A 23555-nucleotide genomic window follows, 5' to 3' on the forward strand; every position below is an offset into this window, starting at 1 on the left:
ATTATTATTATCACAAGTTTATAATGAAGTATTCTAATATTTAGATCTTAACCATTGTAGGTGAACGCTGCATAGTCGATTTGTATGAGAAGTACCTGCAGGCCCTAGTCTCTGGGAAATTCTACAGGCGCGCATTACCTGGCACACCTCCGAGGTTTGGGAACCAACCGGTAGGAGTTAATAAACTGAGAAATCTTATGAAAATTATTTGTGCAGGCGCGGGATTAAGTGGAAATTATACCAATCATTCGGGAAAACGCACATGCGCAACACAACTCTACATCGCCAGGGTTGATGAGCAGGAGATCATGAACAGAACTGGACATAGGTCAGAAAAGGCTGTGAGAAAATACAAGTCAGCTGACGAATCGGTGTTACGCAAAGTATCCTCGGTGTTAGATCCTCCACAGAAAAGAAAACGTCCCGAAAACAAAACTCACCAAGAAGAGCCCACTGCCAAACGTGCTACAGTGCCTCTCAGTGATATAAGTTATCTCCCGACAGGAAGTCTTTTTAACAACTGTCAAGTTACTTTTAATGTCGGAAACAAGTGACCTTTTAAACGATTTTTGAAGACGTGGCATAGTGACATTAGTGTTTATGATTTTTAAGAAGACATCGGGTATAGTCTTATAACCTTTAAATTGTTTGTTTATAATTTTGTAAACAAATATTACATGTATTAAAAATGAAATAAACAGATTTTTTGTTTGTTTTTCAAAATGAACAGTGTTGTAATTTGCATCTTGATTGTAGCGATTTTTCTCTGGGACATGACTGTAAATCGATACATAAACATTGTTTCAGTCTTACTGTGAAAAATAACTTGGAACTTATTGCACAGCTAGGCTCCACCCCAATCAATGTATCGGGGTAGTTAGTGTATGCCTAGGCTCCGCCTCTTCTCGGACTATCGAGATTTATACAACAGTCAACTTCAAAGAAAAATAGCCGCAACCATGGTACAATATCGTATATATTTAGAAACATTGTTTTACAGTGCTACAACTACGCTGTTAAGTACTATGTGACCTCCGTTAGTGACGTGTCATACTGTGGCGGATTGACCAATCAGAGAGAAGCTATCAAAGTCGGTCAATTGGCCACGCCCATACTGGCGAGAGCTCGGTCTGTATGTTAACGAAGCGGGGTATTTGGATTGTTGTGAAAGTCCTGTTTCCGAAGATTTAAAGACATATTTGGATTTACGCAGTATGCTTAACGACATGTGCATTTTAACAAAGTCAGGGTTGATGTGTTTCTACAGGCTCAACCGTTATGTGAAGTTGTGTGCACTTGTTCCATTTCATTTCGGATTTTACTTGACCTTAGATGCTTACACACGGACGAAATGAACGTTTCAATCAATAAATGACGGTAAGAATGATGTTAACGATTTTCGTTAAATTTATTAAGTTAATTCATTCTATTCGATTTCTTCACTTTCGATTCCAATATCACGGGTCATAAATCATAAATGGTGCAGAGTGTTGAATTTCGCTACGAGTCGAACTTGACGCCATATTGTTTTGATTAGAAACGGGGCGTGGCTTAACACGATATGTCATGGTTCTATCGCAGATTAGAAGTCGGTCCGCAACCAATCAAAACACGCGTTGCAAACGAATCGTGTTAGAATAAAAAGTATAACACAGATCTGCTGTCTCCCTCGTACTTTCGCGGCTATATCGTGCCGCTCTTCAGGTGAATCCCCTATATATAGGCGTAGCTACTATGTAAGTACCTGATCTATAAATAGTAATGGAAATACCAGGGGCTGCTGATCAAAACCTCATTACAGTTCGAAATATCGACTAGATGCCTACGGGGTCGCAAGATGGAAGGACCACCTAAAGTAATATACATATATGTGTAGGTATATATATGATGTTTAAGTGATTTATTGATATTTAAGAATAATTCTATATTGTTTTCTTTATATATACTGTTCGTTTTTCAAACGCCTTCTCAATTTCTAGCACCAGTTTTTAATTCTTAATCAAGATATTGCAAAAATAAACAAAAATCTTGTCAAAAAAGAGCTGACTATCAAACGCAAATGTGTAATCAAGGGAGGAGACGTTTATAATTTTCAATACTTGGCTTTTAACAAAAGTAAATAAATGAATCCAAAAATCTTGACATTAACACCTGTTTGGAAATTTACCCTACGATTTTATGTAATGCACAGAATGGTTTATAATCTTCATTGCTTACTTTTCTTTCCGTTTATATTTGATAACTTTGATTAATAGATGTCTTGAATTCTCGTAGAGTCTTCTATAACTGTCTATAAATCTGTACGCCCGGGGTTCTCTATTGTTTCCAGCTCCAACTCTTTCTACCATTTTTCTGATTTCCCTTTCCTGTAGGATAACAGGCCTTTATACATACACCAAACATCTGTTTTACACTGTTGACATCACATACAAAACTTACCTGCACGAGTAATACACTCTGACAATAGCTAATGACGTCACAATTAATCTTTGAACAGACTCACCTTAAGCATTGGAGATCAATATGAATCCATTTCTCAGAAAACTGACTATATCAATTATGTTGGTGGATTCCGTAAACCTGCATGTCGTGTTTGGCTTTCCTACTCGTAGATGCATCTGTTCAGAATGAATATACACTTCTATCTCCTCATTTTTCTTTGAAAACTATATATAAGGATCCAATGCCTACGAGATTGGCTATCTAGTGTGTTAATACACATCCCAATGCACCATTTAAGGTCCACTCATTTGGTCGCTGAAACACTTTTTCTGTTATCCTTGTATCTATATAAAGTAACAATAGTTGATTCTTGGATATGATCTGTCATTAATCTGCTGATGATGATTTAAAGGCCCAGTTGTATTCATAAAGTAGATGTAGTTGCGAGATGATAATATGCGTTAATGTTTTGCTTTCGGAAAGATACGGAGTAGTCGTAAGTTTCCGACGAGATAAAAATAACCTTGGGAATTTCAGAAAATATTTATATTTAGACTACGGCAAAAATATCGCTTAATGATACTTCTATTGCATTATTAATGTATGTATATAATTATCCTTATTCGATAACAGTCGATATACCAGTTATTAGTAGAGTAGTTAAACTCTGTAGTGTGCAGCGAAAGAAACGACAAAAACACAATAATACCGAGAATCCACATCGGTTAATGTGATGAAAAAATTGAAACTATTTATAAACGCGTATATGGCTTACAGTGTAATAAATGGAGATCAAAATAAGCAAACGAATAACCTCATCTTTCGTCATTGGATTATTTAATCGAATGTATCGAGTAATCAAGTCAAAATGATTATTTATATATACATGTACGTGCATGTAGTTGTTTTGTATAAACACAGTTTGACGAATACAAGGTAGTGTAGTAACATTCCTTTCATACGATGAAGATCTATTAAATATTAAACGGATCAACGACCCTGGCATTGACGTACAATATATGTAGTCATGACCTTCAAACCAGAAATCCCAGAGAAAGCTTGGTACAAAAAAAATGTATAATTTCACTCAATTTTAAACAGAACTGTCGTATCTGTACTTCCTTAATCTTTTCTTATTAACAAATAATCGAAATTTGATACACCTATAGGTAAGAACAAAGCAGAATCTACGAATGAAATATCGGGAAAAAAATATAGCGTGAAATAGTGATAAAAACCTTTAATAGTTTATATCCAAAGAAGATGCCTGTCTCAAAATCGTCCATGTCCAACTAGGGACCAATTTAATGAGGACTAACAAAGTATTGGGGAAAGATCTTTCTAGTACTTAACGAAAAAAACATCTGGTAAAGGGCGATTTAACTAGTCTACCATTTGATTTGATGTCTCTATCTGCCTGTATTGTTCGGATATAACCGTACTTTGTTAAGTTTATCTATTAAACTTGTAAAACTGTTCCATGTTCTATGTCTATAAGTGATCGTTTGTAATTTAGTTCTGTCTTGACAAAGGAGCAGATTGCCTAAAAAATCGACAATTTACTTGTCTGTAATGTCATATTTGCCTTGTCGCCTTCATTAAAACGTAGTCCACCTGAAGAAAGCCTCTGAAGTCTATGAATTGTAGAAACGTATTAAAACTTTATTTTATATGCATACATCGTTCTAACTCTTAAATTGGTTTTACCAGGTCTGTCCGCCAATCAGATTACGACCATATCGGATATGCATAATGTCAAGATTATCAACTCTTGTCAAGTTTTTCATGCTCGAGGTAAGTCAAATTTATTGTTATTCGATACCATATTCGTGTTTGATGCTTTGCTGTTTTAATTTCATTAATTATAAACATGGAATATCAGATAGAACAAATAAATATCAATAAATAAAATCAAATTATATTTTTTCTAAATATAAGTTAACAACACCTTACAAATCACCTCCTTCAACCACCGTCGTGTAATTTGTTAAGATAGAGGGATTGTGATCAAATGTCTTCACTCTATTTTTGTGTGGAAGAGGCTGTCTTCCATAATTTAAATAAACATCTCCGTTCTATACAAGTAATCGGAAACAAGCTGTCAATGTATTACCCGGCATGCTTTCTGGGGACCAGGAAACCTAAAGGAAATACCTTAAACAGAAAAATACTTCCTCTTCCGTGCGGACAATGAGATTTCGACTTATTTGATCTGAAATATAAGTAGGCGCAATCTTTGGAAATCTTCTATATGCTTCATTTATCGCCTTCAGATGAATGATGTTTGACCTATTTCGATTGAGGGAAAGCCAACGTGGTAATTAAATTTGTAACGAAATAAATTTGAACGCGTTGAACTATCGCGTATACGCCAATTTTGATTGTATTTCTTATGTTATTAATGTAAAAATTACACATCAACCACACTGTCTTGTGCCAAGTCCCTGTAATCATAATTGCTAGGTTTTTCCGGCGGAAATGCATTATTCTATAATCAATACACGTACATGTATATCTGTAATTATAAAGTCACGTATTACGTGTGTCTATATTTTTACGTACATGTTTATCTGTAATTATAAATAGTCACGTATTACGTATGTCTATATTTTTACGTACATGTTTATCTGTAATTATAAATAGTCACGTATTACGTATGTCTATATTTTTACGTACATGTATATCTGTGATTATAAATAGTCACGTATTACGTGTATCTATATTTTGACGTACATGTATATGTGTAGCTATAAATAGTCACGCATTACGTGTGTCTATATTTATACAGCTATATATAGGACAAGTAGAAGAAGTTGGAAAACCTTAATGTTGCCAAACATAGTATTAGTGTACAATGCATGATGTGTATGTATATTTATACAGACGTATATTAATAGACTCACGGAATAGCCTACTTGATAAGGTAAAACATGAAAGAGATCTGCTGGATAGTTCATGCATGAAATGCCTAATCAATATTTGGTTTCCACGTATACCAGTCAATAATCCGTCTTCAATAAACATATGACCACTTCTAATGATGAGTCATGATCAAATACGCTCCAGATCGTTGTCATGCTCATATATTAATACTTTCTTAAAGATTTACATGTAATTATGAATATGTTAACATCATATTATCAATTAATGATCATGTAAACACATCATACTACTTACAGAATTTAGAGTGCTCAAAAACTCATTCGCATTGGTCATTGCAGCAAACTTTGGGTTTTTGGTTTGTTAATTATTGTAGAGATATTTCATAAATTAATAAGCTCTAAATAAAAAAAAATAAAAATTTTGAACGTTTTATCAAGGAGTGTCTCTGTCCGGTGTTTTGCGTTTAAGGAGTTACGACTCTATTTGGTGCCTTTGAATGTCAAACAAGAATAAACATCTTCATATTTGCACAGCATAGTCATAAAATATACCAAAAGGTTTGTTTGTACATGAAGTTTTCTTAAGAATACCAATAATGTGCTGTAAACGCTAACTGTTTCTTTTATAAAAATCACTTTGTGGTTAGATGAAGCACGGAATAATTCTAAGTCACACAAATAACCAAACCTGAAAAATAGCCATGATGTTATGCTCAGAAGAGTCTATAGACCAAACGTGGGGCAGAACCAAGTCATACATTAGGGAGAAGAAAGTTGTTTAGAAAGAATGAAACTTTGTCGCCTCTAACGATAATGTTATGAGTTAAATGAGTAAATTAGCCTGGATGCATATGTGTATACGAGTGAATTTAAAATTTAAAAAGTAATTGTGATGTTTAATTTGTAATGATATATTTAAACATTTTAGTCCGTAATAAATGATAACACCAAAAACAATACCAGTATATGGTGATAAAATGATTAAGCAGAAGAGTAGCACCATTTGTGTTGCTGCGTTGCAGGGATACGTCGTTATATACTTGCTAACAGGTCCTATAAATCTATAATTCGACAAGTTACTGTGATACTGCGTTTTGACAAATATTCGAAAACAGAAAAAAAAACTAAAACTCAAAAAAACTAAAAATGTTCTTGTTCAATTTCATGCTTCTTGAGCTGTATTCTGGAAATACAATTGAAGTTCCACTTTTGAAAATCAGTCTTCGAAAATTCCATAATTCTATCTCAAACAAAAACAGCCACCAATTGCTTAAGCTAAATGAGATGATTCATATCCCAAACATGTACTTATATTTATAGATACCACGTCACTTGTTACGTGGATTTATAGATAGAAAACTACTACAAGATACGGGAAACCCGGACAGTGTGTAGTTACGTACGTGTATTTATAAACCAGGCAGCAAAGTGTAGTGATTTATAGACAACCTGTAACATGAATAGAAACAGTAAATATCTCGGAAATACCCATGTATATTTTGAGACAAGGCATCTCACCGGATTTCTACGTTGTGAAGCTGATTATTGAAATCGATAAGTTAGTGAGTAACACTTATCATGCGTTGTTCATTGTTTTTGGTGTACTTATTCACTATAAAAAAGATGATTATGTCTTCTGTCTTAAGTTTGCTGAGTCGTTCGTATAGATAAAGTAAATCACTTAGTTACCTGTAGACGAGTGCCTAAACTTTTAATTAACAATTAAGAAAATTTGTGAATATACCCCATTATATATGTTTTATATATGTATCATTGGTGAAATACCTCGAGAATAAAACCAACAAAATATGCGGACACGAAGGGAAAAAAATAGGCAATGGCAGCAAATTATCAAAAGAATAAAAATTTGACAATCTATCATATTGTCATCAGTGTCTGTGGTCGACTTCTAAAAGGAACGGTAAACTGGAGACTGGTGAGTACACAGGTGAGTGTTGACTGGCCGCTAGTCCCAAAGTTTTTATAAAGAGTTATAATGATACTAAGCGGACTTCATTTAGTTGAAAACCTGAAATTTAAATCATCTTATCAAGCGTATATGATTTTGAATAGAAATATCGAATAATCACTTGGTTACTTCTAGAATCCTCAGTACTCCTGATATACACTTTAACAAGTTCTATTGAACAGCTGATCTGTTGTTATAAACAAAAATAATGCCATGATAAATATGCTAATCATGCATCAAAAGTAACGTATGTTTTCATTAACAAAACAGACACATCATTTCAAAGAAATTAAACATAGATAACAGAAACCACACGCCGATGATATGTAAGAACATAATATAATGATTCTTAGTAAGCAAGGTATATTATGTCCAACATTTATCGTTGATGATATATTTATAACACAACCAGGTACTACTCAAGCTTATCAATAGTTTCTTACCTTAGTTATACCTGCACATACAGATGTGACTAAAATGTATAGATTTCTAAAAAAACAATTTAAAAAAACCACTACGTGTAACATCCTATAATAACGTTATTGATAGCTCAAATACATGTAACTAGTAGGAAACGTTAAATAAATTATTGATTTGATTATGTAATTCAACCTTTCATATTGCATTGACATTTCTTCATGCATTTTAGTATTCATAGTAATCAAAATTAGACTCCAAGAGTAAACATAGCTGCAAATGAGAATGAATACCTTTCTTTTTAAAAGGTAACCGTAGAAAATACCGTTTTTTTAAAAGATATTTTCGGCCGCGTCATGTTTGAAAACACTTTATCACATGTGTATGATGTATGTTTATCAATGTATGATTACTACCTCACATTGTTTCAACGTTAATATAATCCACACCACAGTTTTAAATTAATGACATACCTATTTAACGTAATTAACATAGTACGAGCACCGTCTAATGATAGCTAATGATGTCACAATAACAATGACCAGACTCGTCCTAAATACAGTATTAGAGACTAACATTAATCAATTCGTCAGAAAACTAAATATACTAGTTATATATGTAGACATCTGATCTATTTTGAGAGGTAATTAATGTCTGATGGTGGTCTTCCATAATCCTGTATGTCATGTTTGAATTTCCTACGAGTAGTGGTATCCGTTTTGAATACAGACGTCTATATCACGTTTCTTAAAAAACAAAACTATATACTTATTATCCTACAGCACCATTGATAGTTCCACTTTGACTTCCTGTCAGGATTTTCATATATCTGATAGCTCTACTTCATTGGCAGGCTCGTGTCGTTTGTACATTCCTTATAACTATATAAAGTAACAATGGTTTATCCTTGGATATGATCTGTCATCAAGTCTGCCGATGACAGTTTTACCTAAGATGTACGTGTTAAACAACATCAGGGCATTAATGGCCACATTGATAAGTTTATATACCATAGACTTACTTGCAGTTGAGATTTTCATATCCAGCAAATGATTCCTAATAATGTCACTGCAGATTCAACACGTTAAATTTTGATTTTGGGAAGATAGGGGATTTTATTTTCATTTTGCATGAGGATTTCATTTTTTCGATTTTTAGAGGACAGAAAAAACCCTTTTAATTATAGCTTCATTCTAAAAACTAATTAGATATGCATAACGTCATTCAGGATATGGCCGTACACGAACCCTCATTGGCTAACGAAAACAAATTTAAATGCTATTTATAAACCCGTATCTGGCTTACTCACAATGTCCTATAACGTTTAACCGAACCCTATTGGTCCAGATTCGTTTTGTGTAATATACATACAGCATAATAGCCTATTAACCTCAACTCGAAAATTTACTTGTCTGTAATGTCGCAATGACTGCATGACCAATTATGTACATGTATACCGAGTAACACTCATTCAGCGAACATCTGTGTTATGATCAAGAAATATTGAACCATATACCACTATATACCCTATATTTGCGTGTGTATATATTATACGGGCGAATTTACTTGACAACAGGCTGATTTTTTTTTTTTTTTTTTTTTTGTTATTTCACTAATGGTGACATTATTTTCGCAAGCTTGGCTAAATTATATCTTTTTGTTTTTTGTACTTTCTTTCTACAGTAACTTTTAATTATTTTCTATATTTATAACGACACATTATCTTAACTATAAAGATGTTTTTACTAACAAGTCTCTAGTTTAGCGTCCACTAACAATATCAATATATTCAACTTACCGGTCATGTCCATTGATTACTTGTATTACATCGTTGGTAGAATATCGAAGAAAATTGTATTTATGTTTGTATATACACTGTATATATACACATGTATTCGGATATCGGAATAAACGGGGATTTCAAGTTCCCGTGATAAAAATAAAGATACAATTGTCCCACAATAACCACAATGTAATCCAACAAAATACCATTGTATAGTAATGATGCTTTATGTAAGTCTGATATCATGTATTTACAATGGATAATGACTGTACAAAGACCGACCTATATATAATGTCATACAAGGTAAATTCAAATAACACTCGTCATTCTGGCCTATTTAGTCATATTATTATCGGCTATATAAATAGTAATGTTCATATGATTTGAATGTACGCAGCACATTCCATTTATATGAACTTATACAGTATGACGTGTTCCTATTAATACAAAAATGTAGATAGCAAGTACACATATTTCTAATAATGGCATACGTTATGGACACTTATATAGAAAGAAAATACAACTCGTAACAAGTCATGTAAATGAACGGAGTAAATGTAGTCATCAAAATAAGTTTTCTGATTTCTCACATGACTGGCGATGTAATATCGAATTTAGTCCACCCGTTCAATAATTTGATCCGTCATAGGCATTCATATGAGGGAAGTTTATTAATCTGCATGTACGCGAGTGTAAAATCTTATTTATCTAATAACTAACCTAACGTAATTTTTATTGACCTCTGTTCTATAAATATTCCATTATCTACACATTTTCAGTCAATGCAGAAAAAACATGTGATACGAACAAAGGGGATTAACCAAAGGACATGTATAACTGATGAACAATGAAAGTACGTTGGACAATTGTCATGCATATGCAATATATATAATCATATCAAATGAAATCATTAGTTATTACGATATGATTATCTTTTATTCATTTATGCATTACTCTGTCAATAGAATATGACCTTACAAACATTTGAATTTGATTTGGTAGCCAAATCATAATCTGAATGCTGTTAATGTAAGTAATTTATTGGGATGTTTGCTTTGTTTTCAGAGTATGAAGGCCTTTACGAATGAGGGTTAGGTTGGCGAACATTTTGCTAGTTAAGGGGAAACCAAAAGTGAAGATAAAAACAAAAATCACACCGATATCTTCTTATGGCATCAAGTAAGTATATATCAAATGCATATTTTCATTAGTTTTTGTTTAGCTGCATGCCCTCACCGTAACTGAACCTTACAGCCCGCACAGCGCAAATATAGTCTTTCTAAAAATATATATACATGTATATCAAAACTAGACCCAAAAATATATCCAGCATCAACAGATAGCCTGATTGTACATTAAACCTAGTGTATATGTAAGACTAAAGGTAAGTGATAATCTTATCTTCATTCCTCGGGAACAAACTTAGTCCATCTGTTGGCTAAATTGTCTTTATTTTATACAAAGCTCATTATATTGAAGAGCTTACTTACAACACAAGCAACATAGACAGCTAAGCAATATTATAAGCATGATCATTTCATTTCCCCAATTGTTAATTTTCCATTTCTAGAAAACAACACCCCTGCAGCACCTACCTTACGGTGTTTACACATGTATGTATGTCTCAGAGTGTTGATTCGATGTTCAATGCTATTTCCCTTTATCATGATGTCCATGACCGATTCGAATACTGACTGAATGATTACCAATCCAGTTTGAGGGAATTTTAAAAAGCATTATGACCGATATCATGATCTTATTTGGAGAAATTATATATGAAGTCAGACGTGTTTGATATTTGTTGATATGCTTATTGGTTCCAGATCATGCGGGATTATTATCTGTGTACATTTTCAGTAATCTCCATGCAAATATATTCTGTATGTATATAATTTTTTATAATTTGGCGATTTTGAGTTGAATTATGGCTTCGTTTAATTCAAATTAATTTAGATAAAATTCAAATATTTAATAATAATTTACATACAGCAACGCAGTTTCTGTGAAATAATACCGGTACTTTATATGTGTATATAATGTATACAGTACGTGACGTAAATTATCCACGTCATATTTGAAGATACAGCGACTAGCATGGTACCTTGTTTGTGATAGGCATATCAGAGTCTCTAAAACACAATGTAGCTGAAACTCCTGCTTAACATTACGAGAGTGGGACAACTCATTCACCCAATGATAGGATGGGCTGTTTTACTGGTGCCCTTCGGCGGTATATCTTTTTTTTTGTATTGCTTATGACTCGATCCATGCAATCGCCCATTTAATAAAACACAAATTTTATCAATTAAAAGTTGGCAGCTTACCCAAAAATAATGATGTTATTGGATAGGTTAAATGGCATGTAAGAGCACATCGGCACAAAAGGCAGTAACCCTGATGTTAGTAGTGGACTGAAAACCTAAAACCTGCAGAACCCCCGGCTCTATACACCTGAAGTGTTACGTCACTATATTTCCAATTGAAGCGTATTACGAAAGTAGTTGTGTGATACCTGAGATAGCCTCATCACAAAGAGGCAAACACGAGCAAACCGTAGCATCCGAAAACACGCACCCACTCCAAACACATATCCAGCTAGCTCATAGGGGAAACTGCCTGAGATAACCAATGTTGTTGATAGTTGATAGGACGATTAAAATATTAAACTTAATCAATACCAAACATGGACGTATTGAGTGCATGGATTTCTAAATACTGTATAAGGATCTATTCATCTATACTCAGACTTTCACCGTATTTATGGGACTCCTGTTTTGTAATATCTAAACTGTTTTAGGTAAATGTTTAACCGCATGTTTGCATATACTATTTGCAATATCAAATATAAAACGGTACCACAGATTATGTCCATCGTTAATTGGTATTATTATTATTATTTTTTTTTTTTATTTTGTTGTTTTTTTTTCTTCTATACAATATGTTATTAAATGGACGAGATTATATTTTGATTTTTTTTTACCTATCCTAGTTTCGTCACTCTCCTCTTATGTACAGATGAGTTTTAGAAGAACGAAATTTTATCAACTCTGTCTAACATCCATTTCCTTTATTTACATCGCATCTTTTTATTTGAATCTAAGTTTATAGGATCACATTGTTGAATTATGTATTGCAAATTGAAATACGAGAACTTGGTGCCTTTGATTGATAGTTTTATAAATGTATATTTTATCTTAATATATCCAATTGTAATTGTCGTGAACACAGGTGCTAATATCTTGTTTGTTTTTGTACAATCCTTACTGGTAACCATCATATTTTATCCCACACAACTATCTATTCATTAAAATGTTCAAATGACTTTTAAACACAGATTTCAGCGAGGGAAGCACACTCTCCATAACATCACTGTTTAAGTGTAAAGCATGCTGTTGTGTCCTGAAGGATGCCATCAAACTACCCTGTGGACACAGAGTCTGTGATAGCCCATGTCTAAAGCAGCTATTTGTCAATTCACCAGAAGCTCGATGCCCTGTTAAGTCATGTAGTACCGACATAGACCAAACAGAGGTATGTTACTTTAAACATCACATATATCTTACCGCTGTAGGACAATACAAGGTATACAATAATCATATTGATCGTATAGCTCATCTCTAATATGTTTGAACATTACTATGAAAATCGTCGAATGCGCTCCTCCTACAGTTTTCATCATAGTAATTTGAAACTGAACTTGTTAATGAAGTCATGCCATATGCCGAAGCTTTGTCTATCGTTTATTGCAGTTATGCCCCTTTCAGTGATATTTTACGAATCAACATTGATGACTACTTTGTTGGTTGTGCACCTGTATATAATGTTTTCATCATCCCTAAAAGCGAGTAGTAAATTATCAAAGCTTTATGACGCAGAGACCTAAAATGAAAGAATGAACTTGTATTGATACCATGGAATGTTGAGATTCAGCATCAACGGGTGTTCATATGAGAAAAGTCATAAATAACTGGAAAAAAATAAATAGATGGAGGGTTATCATTCCATATCTGCTACTTTGTCGGTGTTTATTATAAGTGTTTTGTGAAGAGGGCCCGTAAACATATGACTGATTGATGAGTAAGGAACAGTAGTAAGTCATCATGACGAAAGTTCTAATTTCAAATGTAAGTTCTTTTACAAGTATTTTTGTTCAAATAGATAACATCAGATGACGTCCTACGGAAGGCAATCTTAGAAAAGGTATTTTTTCTACCCTGATAATATTCTTTATTATCAAAATCATCCTTCCTAACACTAATTACTTGTACAACGTTTATGAACATCACAATAAACATTTATACTCTTTATATCTTAATATATACGTTTTACAGGCATACGAATTGATATTATATATCTATATATATACGGTATTGATTTTTTCTGAACACTTTGTGTGTTGTTCATATTGCAGCATGCACGTGAGTATATTCAAGCATTATCATTTGTTATTTTTCCACACCAAGGTAAACCAGAGTGGTAGCCGATCGAGTATCATTGGAAATCCTACCAACTTACAGGCACTTGCACTTGCTGACACACAAACTAGGACTTTATTTCAGGTAAATATAAATAGCATACATCCTGTATGCATGACATAAGCATGATCAATAATATGATTTGGTTACAAATATCTCACACTAAGATATCACATATTATATGATATTGCTAGATACATTACACTAAGATGTTAAATGTTAGTTGATTCGTGATTGAAAGTTTGTCAAAACAACACTGTTTAATGTCGTAGAATATAAGGTAAATGTATATCAGCATTACTGCTTACCTGTTGTCATGAACTACTTCCATTTGGCAAACATGTACTAAATATAATGAACTCTGAACAATCTGGGATTTTAAACATACCTGTTCCACAGATAAGCATATGCCATGGCGCAACATCCGTCCGTCCGTTTTCCGTCATATTTCCTTTGATTCGTTACTAGTCATAATCTCATAAATATACCAAATTTAGCCAGGAGCCGCGTTTTTGGAAGGGACATACATTTTGCATCAGGAGTAACTCTTGAACGCAAGGAGTCACAGGGTCGGGTCCGAATAGGGGAAATAGGGCAAGTGTTTTTAATCACTACTAATCTCATGTAATTTGGAAGGGGAACAAATTCTGTATAAATGGTAACTCGCCCCCTGGGAGAAATATAGGTAAATCCCTTAAATCGGTACTACTAGTCATAAAGCACTGAATGGATGTGGATCGTTTGTTTGTTTGTTTGTTTATGTTTTACGGCCCATCGACAACTAGGGTCATTTAGGGCCAAACAATATACTATCGTATTTTCCTATTTTTAACGTTAAAATCAGATAAAATTTGTCATTTTTAAAAGCATTCGAATTGTATATTTAGATCATTATGATAAAAAAAAGTTGGTTAAAAATGGTAAAATATATATATGTACGAATAGATTATGTCAACTTTGTGATATAAATAAAACGTCAAGGAGAGTAACGTAAAAGACATCAAAGTCTATAAAATAGATCGATTTCTTTCAAGTAGCTAAATATTGTTTTCGAATCCACGGAACTGAAAAGGGTTCTCATATCCGGGACTCGAAAGTATTTATCGCGAATGTGCTTGAAATCGGAACATTCTATTTAAAAATGCTCCACTGTGAATTGAGCATCACATGCGTAACACACCGGTGGATCCTCTCGTTTTAGAAGGAATGAATGAGTAGGATATGTATGCCCGGTACGGAGCCGAGAGAGGACGATTTTCTCTCTACGATCCTTCCGACTTGGTGTTGATGTTTTAAGTTTCGGTTGTACTTTAAAAAGTTTGTTGCTCGTCTCGAGAGACCAGCGTGGCTGCCATTTACTCTGGATGGCAGAACTAATTATAGATTTGAAATCTGTATAGGGTATTTTGATATTTGTTTGTTGCAGTTTTAAATCATGTTTTGCTTGGCAGTCAACAATTTCGTTGCCTTTAATTCCGACATGGCTCGGAATCCAAAGTAATGTTATTTTGCATTTTTTCAAAATACGAGATATTCGAGAGACAAAGTTTTGCATGAGTATATTTTTAGGGTCTCGTAATTGTAAACTCTGAAGGACAGACAGAGAGTCAGAACAAATAATTGCCTTTTTAATGCGTTGTTCATCGATATGGTCGAGGGCCAAATCGATGGCACATGCTTCAGCAGAGAAAATGGAGGCGCCATCTGGTAGACGGATTGAAGAACAATGGTTATCGGTGTAGGCATGCTGCTGAGACCTTCTCACCATCTTTTGAGCCATCAGTGTAGATCTGAACATGATCAGGAAAATCTGCAATGCACTCCCGAAAGGAAGATTTGTGCTCTTCGGGTAATACACTCGACTTTGCCCTCTCATGTAGAGTAAGGTTAATATCAGGTGATTCGACAAGCCACGGTCGTACATCAGTTACGGTGTACTCGCCTATGTTGTCTAAACTGATGTTGTTCCTGAAGAAAGATTATAATGCCAAATGTTGGCAAGAGTTTTTGGTTTTGAGTAAATATGTTTTGGTATTGCGGATTGACAACAAGGTCAAAAGCCGGATTTTTCGGGTTGGATTTCAATTGGGCGGCATATTGAAGAAAAGTTTTTTTCCGATATGTGGATCGCATGTGCACAGAATCCTCCTTTGAGAAAGAGAAACAATTTCTGTATAAATAGAGACTAAGCAAGTAGAGGTAAATCCTTGAAATCGCTGCTATTCATAAACGAATGAATCAATTTGAACTAGCATCTTTTCTGGAAGGGAAACAAATTTTGCAAAAATGGGAATTCTGCAGGGGATCTAATAATCTATACACTATGGGTCAGATGTTTGGTTTGGTTTATTTTGTTTAACGTCCTATTAATAGCTAAGGTCATTTAAGGACGGCCTCACGTGCGTGCGACATGCATGCGTGAGGTGAGTGCGTATGTGTGTTTTTGGTGGCTGTGGTATGTTCGTGTTAAGTCTCCTTGTGGTAGGCGGAACTGTTGCCGATTTATAGTGCTACCTCACTGAAGCATAGTGCCGAAGACACCCAGCAGCACACCCCACCCAATCACATTATACTGACAACGGGCGAACCAGTCGTCCCACTCCAAATATGCTGAGCGCTAAGCAGGAGTAGCAACTATCATTTTTAAAGAGTCTTGTATGTCTTGGCTAGGGAACAGAACCCAAAGCCGTCCTCACAGCGGCGAACGCTCAACCAAAGGTCAAAAGTGAGGCATTGTCAAGGGAGACATTTGGAAGAAGAAAGCTGTAAAGAAAGAAGAGAAAAGATAAGATCCCATATTTAGTCGCCTCTTACGATCATGCAATGGGGGCAGCAGGTACAAATTAAAGGGAATTTAGATAATTTATTTAATTTGCTACTATTCCTAATCAACTAAATGGATTTGGTGAAATTTTGTCCGTAGCATTAATACGCAAACTAGATTTGATCTAAAATTGTATAGGCGGAGGGCGTGGCTCCCTTCGGGCCGGAGAGAGCGAACGCAACATGATTATGTATAAATAAATAAACAAAATAAAACATTTTTTTATTGTTGGAGAGGCAGCAAAACAAGTATAACTTAAACGCAGTATTTTCCAGGAATACTTGAAAATCAAGGGGAGTTATATAGGGCCTCTGGACCTCTTGTTTCATCATGTCTGCATGAAAAATGTTCTTTCAGATAAATATATAGATGTTCTTAAGGACTTACCATTAAATGTCATATTTTTACGAGTATGACAGAAAAAGATATATTGTCCACGAGTGCGAATATACTAGTGAAAAATGTAGATAGGTTCTGTCTTCAGAGTGAAATATAAATTATTTTCAAAAGGAAATCCATTGTTTGACGGAGAAATTACTAGATTCCTACGTGGTGAATAGAAATCACATTTCTGATTGGATAATGCTAAAAGTAATAAACATAACAGGTAAAACATTATAGTAGCAACGATTCTGATTATTTTCAATTACCAATCTCCAAATTTCCATTTTGGATCTATACACTTTTCATCAGCTGAAATTCCCTTTCGCCAACGTTCTGGCTTGTATGTAATGAATTATTGCATTAATTAAGCAACCTTTCTACATATGTCATTATATACTAAAATATATTAACGTAAGTGTTGATGTAATGTATATAGCATATTCCATGGATGATGTTGCTGAAGATTTCATTTCTAAAATCGATCTTGTATCGGACGGTGATGATTCAACAATTAAATGTATGTTAATGTTTTAGTGCTTGAACAGCAATAACGCATTGTGAATACTGTCAAACATAATTAGACCTTAGATGAAAGTGTAGCTATGTCAAAACAAATGAATAGAATAATCATTTTATGACAAGGAGGTACTTCCCCTGTATATATATATAATTTCAATATTCATATTTCAATAATGCTGATTAACCTGATGTCATTATTGGAAGGGTTAAAGCTCCTTAAAAAACACGCTTTAATCCAGAAAGCATCTAATCTACTTGGGTTCTGGGAACAGAAGTTATCCGGAATCTTCCAAGTATTTTTTTTTATACTTTGCACTCATTTAATATATTTTCTTAGTTCAAATTACTTTTTCGTTATTATGTCTATATCTAAATATCTTACTTTATTCATACATTCAATCGCGCTTGGATGTCTGCATTCGTAAATCTCTGGTTATGAAGTATCAAACCATATTGAACATGTTTACGGTTTGCCGTCACGTCGTTTTTGTTGTTCGACAATCGAGAAGGTGTACAGAAACATTTATTGGTTATACGTTTTTTATCAACGATGTATATGTGTTTATTTTGTTTCGTTTTAACTCATTCAAAACAGGGCACGACTGAAACAATACAAAGGGATTTGACATGCATATTAGACGAACATAAAAAGATTCGAAGGTCGTTGCTGGTAAGACTTCAAGTACTTGATGATGAATGATTGCGGACATAAGTCTTAACAAGTTTTTTTTTTGATGATATTTGAAAATGAAACGCATTGTTGCTAGTAAACGACGTAATACTAGCTTTCTTTTAATCGAAAAAGTCGTGAAAGGTCGAAAGAATACCTTGGGAATTTTAGTTTTATCTTGAGATTTTAACCAATAACCTCGTGATGGGACCGCGGTGGCCGAGTGGTTAAGGTGTCCAGACACTTTATCACTAGCCCTCCACCACTGGGTTGCGAGTTCGAAACCTACGTGGGGCAGTTGCCAGGTACTGACCGTAGGCCGGTGGTTTTTCTCCGGGTATTCCGGCTTTCCTCCGCCTCCAAAACCTGGCACGTCCTCAAATGATCCTGGCTGTTAATAGGACGTTAAACAAAAACAAACCAAACCAACCGAAAACAATACTAAGTACTAAGTAAGATATATGTTATATCGGCACATTGGAACAAAGCTATTCTAGCATAATATTGATAAGGCCAGTGGGAATTATGCAAGGGACATAATTAAACAGCCTATTTGTTCAAATTCAGATGTTATGTGTAGAGGTGGGTAGATACTCAAGTTACCAACCCAGTTCTGTTTATAGTTTTGAATATGGATGGGTTTTTCGGTCCTTGCCAAACCAAATACGTTGACTCCTGCGTCATCATCAAAATCGCAAGCGCGGCTGCGTCCAGGTCAACAAATATCATTGATTATTTCCGAAAAAAATAAAGTCTTTGATTAATTTTGTTCACTCCCGGGTATTCCGGCTTTCCTCCGCCTCCAAAACCTGGCACGTCCTCAAATGATCCTGGCTGTTAATAGGACGTTAAACAAAAACAGACCAAACCAACCGAAAACAATACTAAGTACTAAGTAAGATATATGTTATTTTCGGTCCTTGCCAAACCAAATACGTTGACTCCTGCGTCATCATCAAAATCGCAAGCGCGGCTGCGCCCAGGTCAACAAATATCATTGATTATTTCCGAAAAAAAATAAAGTCTTTGATTAATTTTGTTCACTCCCATAGCACTAAAGTGAGTTAGCTATTTAGTGAATAAACTGCTATCACACTATTAGATAAATAAACTATACATTATACAATTGTTTACTCGAACAATTGTTTTGATAGAGGCCAAAACATTAAATAATAAAGGCGGGAAATATTTTACTATTTATTTCAGTTGGTAATCTTACTGTCATACTCACAGTCTAGCCGAGATACGAACGGAATTCGCTATCTTTTGTTGTCATTTACGTCAGAGCTTATTCCGACAAATTTCTTATTTCTTTTCTCATATTACGTTACAAATAAACCAGACCATAAAAACAGGTTAACGTCATTTTCAATTATTAAAGAATTATCTCCTTTGAAACGGGTTGTTTTGCATTGCGCGACCCGTCACCAAAAAACAGTCTTCGAATAAGTGTTCTTGTATCTGATGAAAACAAACAAAACCGTGCAATTTTGTGGTATTTGATAATTTGAAAATTGTTCTGAATAATGGAACATGTAATTATTTCTTTGTATTATTTGTGAAGCACGTTGAATACTTGTATTACTTATTAGCAATCGTCTTCATGAATATAGATGACAATGGCGAAGACAGGAGAAACTGAGATAAGACAACACCGTGAAACACAGGAGCAGCTTCGGAAACAGGAGAAGGCGATATCAAGGAATTCCAACATGTTGGCGGACTTACAAACTAGTGTATCTAGCAACACTAGACAGATACAGCATCTAAATAGGTGTGGACCGAGAGTGATGTTGCCAGGTAATATTAACATTCATTATTGAAATTTAAATCTTTAGCACGTGTCAATGTAATGTTTTATGCATCCATTGCATACGCCTTACCTACTGAAAGGGGTCATACACAAGAATATATATTGTAATGCATGTCATTGTTAACTATTTCTGACCGTATTGCTCATATAATGCAGAATATTCTGATTTGTGATTTCTCAACGGTTTTCTGTCATCAACGATGTCTAATCAATTATGTTTAAATCGGGAAAACAATTATAACTGAATGTAAGAAAGGTTGCAGTTGAGATAATGGTTTCATACCTTATCTAGTTTGTGGGTATATCTACTTGATATTAAGGAATTGTGCAGTAGGTGTGAGTCAGGGTTCTCTGTCTCTGCTTTACCAGTCAAGTCATCTCCTTGTTTATATATTATGGTTTACTCCCGTGTTAAAATCTAACCGTGCTTTTAGAAATGGTGTTCTTTAACCACGGTAAAACTAACCGTAATATAAAACTCGGCTAGAGTGAAATTCTCTTCAGCTCGATCGCTTGAGCGTAAGACAAGAAAGGCAGATGTCTCTAGCGGAGGCTTTTGATAATTTGTATTCTAAAAATGAATTTTACATTTGTAATATTTTGCAGGGCAGTTTAAATCTGTTATCACTAGATCAGATGTTAACAAAAAACTGATGTAATCTACTGATATAGTTTAGAAACTTTTTCCCCTGTTATTGACTGTTGAAGGTCGAACTTTGTGATACAGTTTCATATCTGTGATTAGAGAAAGGATGATTCCATTTAACCATCCCCAAATTCTGAAGGCAGTCTCATTTTCTATAAGCATTAATGTTTGTTCCTTGGGTATTGCATTGATTTTGTGTTCCTTGAATAGTTGTCATTTTTGACGTTATACATGAAGACACGAGACTGGCTCCTGGTGCATGCATTTATCATTGTGATAAAATTCCAAACCTTTAGAAATACCTACATGTGTAATGCTAGGTACTTATCTATTTTTCTGCTTTTGTTTTAGGGTATCCACCTTCCTAAGCAAATAGTGGAAATAAGGAACAAAACGACTCCAGGGAAACATTTCCTAGGACCGAAAAAAAACACACTATAAAATGGGCGCCAATATTTATTTGAATGGGATCGGATGTGAAATGGGTTCTCATATTTCGGTTAACATTGCACCAGAAAAGCGAAAGGGATACTTTCATATGGTGATTTAGTCGTAGAGTAAAATTGATAACCTTAGATTTAAATGGTTGTAATTGCGCATTTATGTGGACGAATTCATCCCAAAAATCAATTGACAACGATTTGGAAAATTCACAGACATATTTGACCAACCCCTATTGGGATGTACGATTTTGTTCCTCATGTATAACCTATGCATTTAGCTGCTTCGCGATTCGGGTTATAGGCAATGCGATATTAGAATTACAGAAAAATAGCACTAAACGAGGATAAAATATAGCTTGATTGTTTGTTTGCATTAACATTGCGTTTGTATTTATATTAATTTCGGTTCATAGAAATATGAATAGAAACGTAAGTTGCTAAGGTTTACATATTGACACGATGGCGCAAATAAGTGATGTACATATCAGAGAGCAAAGAAAGAAAATTAAGGAGGAAAGGAAAGGAAAAAGGACTAGATAATCATTATACTAACACATGTAGTTATATCTATAGATGATTTGGGTTTTTTTCTTCTTTTTTTTAAAATAAAGAACACGATAATAAAATACCTATATACTAACCCATTACATGAACTCTTAATACATCGTAAAATGTCGGTATTCAAGAGTGAAACGACAAGGGATGGTTTGGTAATGGTTTTGTATCTAACAGCTCTTGTCATTTAATACGACCTTCTTTGTGTACGAGATACAGTGCCAATGAAGGCATAAGGGGGAAGAAAGAAGAGTAGAAGGAAGAGAATGGATAAGGTCTCAAATTTAGGCGCCTCAATTGGATCACGCACTTGAGACAGTGGTACAACTCTCAACTCTTGTATGGCAGAAACGAGAATGGGAGCAATAATTAGTGTATATTAGGTGCAGATTCTTTTAGTAGGTAAATCTTACTTCATCTGTATAAAGAGCTGCAATTAATTATGTTTTCTTCCGAAATGACTCAGCAATACACAATATAGTACGTTGTACTTTTATAGTACTAACTCCTGTGGTGTTGAATGAATGGCCCAATTTGTTTCGTGTCGTTGATGTAAAATGTATGCTTGATTTGTATAAATAAAGTGATGCTTGTCCATTATGTGTTTTGGACTCCTCAAGTCTCTTACTTCTTTCATGTCAGCAGCAGATTTGGCTTTTGAATAATATGAATAGTTTCTGCAGGACTGAGTCTCGCAGAATCAAGTTGTATGAAATATTTCGCGGGAGCGTGTAATAACGAGAAACCGGGGCGGAAAGCCATGAACGCACTCAATAACGAGATATTAACGCGTAATTACGAGATAGTTGGGGCGAAATAACGAGAATATAACACGTAATATCGAGTTATAAATGAATAATAACCTGATGATAACGTGTAATAACATAATGATATGCGTAATAACGAGAATATAACACGTTATAACGAGATCATAATACGAGATAACAATATACAATTATTGGTCTGTTTTCAGGTGAATGCGATGATTTATCAACTCCCGGGGCGGAAGGCCATAAACGCGCGCAGTAACGAGATATTAACGCATACTTACGAGATGCAGACATGTATAGTAGGGGCGAAGTAATGAGAAATCAACCCGTAATATAGAGAAACGTGTTATAGCGAGATATTAATGCGTAATTATGAGATAGTTATGCGTAAATACGAAGCATTTTAACGTAATTACCAGATACTTAGTTACAAATGCGTAATAAGAGGTAATAAGTGGCAATATTTACATTTTGGTTTTCTGGACACTAACGCGACTCGTAAATGCAATATGTCCAGAAGCTGTTGTTGTTTAATTAACGCATAATAAACAGACATTCAAGCGTAATAACAAGATGTTCATGTCCTTTCGCTTTTCAAAACACCATTGTGGGGAAACCAGCAGCGTTTCACAGGCTGGTTTTGTGGCGAAGTTTGCCAACCCCCACACAGGCTTTTGTTGTAATTTACTACCATTGTCATTTTGAGATGTTTAGTTTTAGACTGTTTTTAATGATTCTGTTATGCTATGTTAATTTTGTATTGTTAAATTGTAATATGTTTAGAATTTATATTAAATGTCACCATATGCCATGTATGGTGGCCATTTTAAATCTATACATTATTTTTGTCTGTGACATGACCTATGATGCATAAATTAACCTTTCGTACAAATTTCAGATGATAGATTTTGGAATCTCCTATCTGATGGTAAGAAATTGAGCTCTTTCGTGCCCCCTGTTTTG

General features: G+C 34.4%; 3 protein-coding genes across 10 annotated transcripts in view; 2 read left to right on the plus strand and 1 right to left on the minus strand.

Annotated features, from left to right (window-relative positions):
* LOC117322782 overlaps window positions 1-628 on the plus strand; it is a 1071-nt gene extending 443 nt beyond the window's left edge. Inside the window, exon 3 of the mRNA XM_033877722.1 lies at window positions 61-628. Within this exon, the coding sequence (XP_033733613.1) occupies window positions 61-554 (494 nt within the window). The 3' untranslated portion in view covers window positions 555-628. The remainder of the gene's footprint in view (window positions 1-60) is intronic.
* The window catches only part of LOC117324345 (TNF receptor-associated factor 3-like), a 20995-nt gene extending 12184 nt beyond the window's left edge, over window positions 1-8811 (minus strand). Inside the window, exons 1-2 of one of the 3 annotated variants that reach the window (XM_033880144.1) lie at window positions 8732-8776; window positions 7415-7480 (exon numbers count right to left, since the gene is read on the minus strand). The gene's annotated coding sequence lies outside the window, so the exon portion shown is untranslated. Of the gene's footprint in view, window positions 1-2503; window positions 2908-7414; window positions 7481-8731 lie in introns of those variants that run through there. The other 2 variants (XM_033880147.1, XM_033880146.1) reach the window with 2 other exon arrangements.
* Window positions 1759-23423, plus strand: LOC117324346. 6 transcript variants are annotated; one of them, XM_033880148.1, is made up of 9 exons: window positions 1772-1872; window positions 4153-4236; window positions 10559-10672; window positions 12828-13024; window positions 13652-13693; window positions 13957-14052; window positions 18291-18365; window positions 19979-20165; window positions 21176-22436. In XM_033880148.1, the coding sequence occupies exons 3-9, from the start codon at window positions 10663-10665 to the stop codon at window positions 21190-21192; spliced, it is 624 nt and encodes a 207-aa protein (XP_033736039.1). In that variant the 5' UTR covers window positions 1772-1872; window positions 4153-4236; window positions 10559-10662; the 3' UTR covers window positions 21193-22436. The 6 variants fall into 6 exon arrangements, with proteins under 6 accessions (XP_033736044.1, XP_033736042.1, XP_033736041.1 ...); XM_033880151.1 differs by lacking the exon at window positions 18291-18365 and having other exon boundaries at window positions 1763-1872; XM_033880150.1 differs by lacking the exon at window positions 13652-13693 and having other exon boundaries at window positions 1768-1872.
* The last annotated feature ends 132 nt before the right edge of the window (window positions 23424-23555 follow it).

The sequence above is a fragment of the Pecten maximus genome, chromosome 3, assembly GCF_902652985.1.
Source record: "Pecten maximus chromosome 3, xPecMax1.1, whole genome shotgun sequence".
Taxonomy (NCBI): domain Eukaryota; kingdom Metazoa; phylum Mollusca; class Bivalvia; order Pectinida; family Pectinidae; genus Pecten; species Pecten maximus.

What these genes read in the sequence shown, in the direction of transcription:
- LOC117324346 (XM_033880148.1), top strand. An exon ending in AAACTAGGACTTTATTTCAG is followed by an intron (nt 14,053 to 18,290) that starts GTAAATATAAAT and finishes CATTCAAAACAG; the next exon opens with GGCACGACTGAAACAATACA. An exon ending in AGATTCGAAGGTCGTTGCTG is followed by an intron (nt 18,366 to 19,978) that starts GTAAGACTTCAA and finishes TCATGAATATAG; the next exon opens with ATGACAATGGCGAAGACAGG.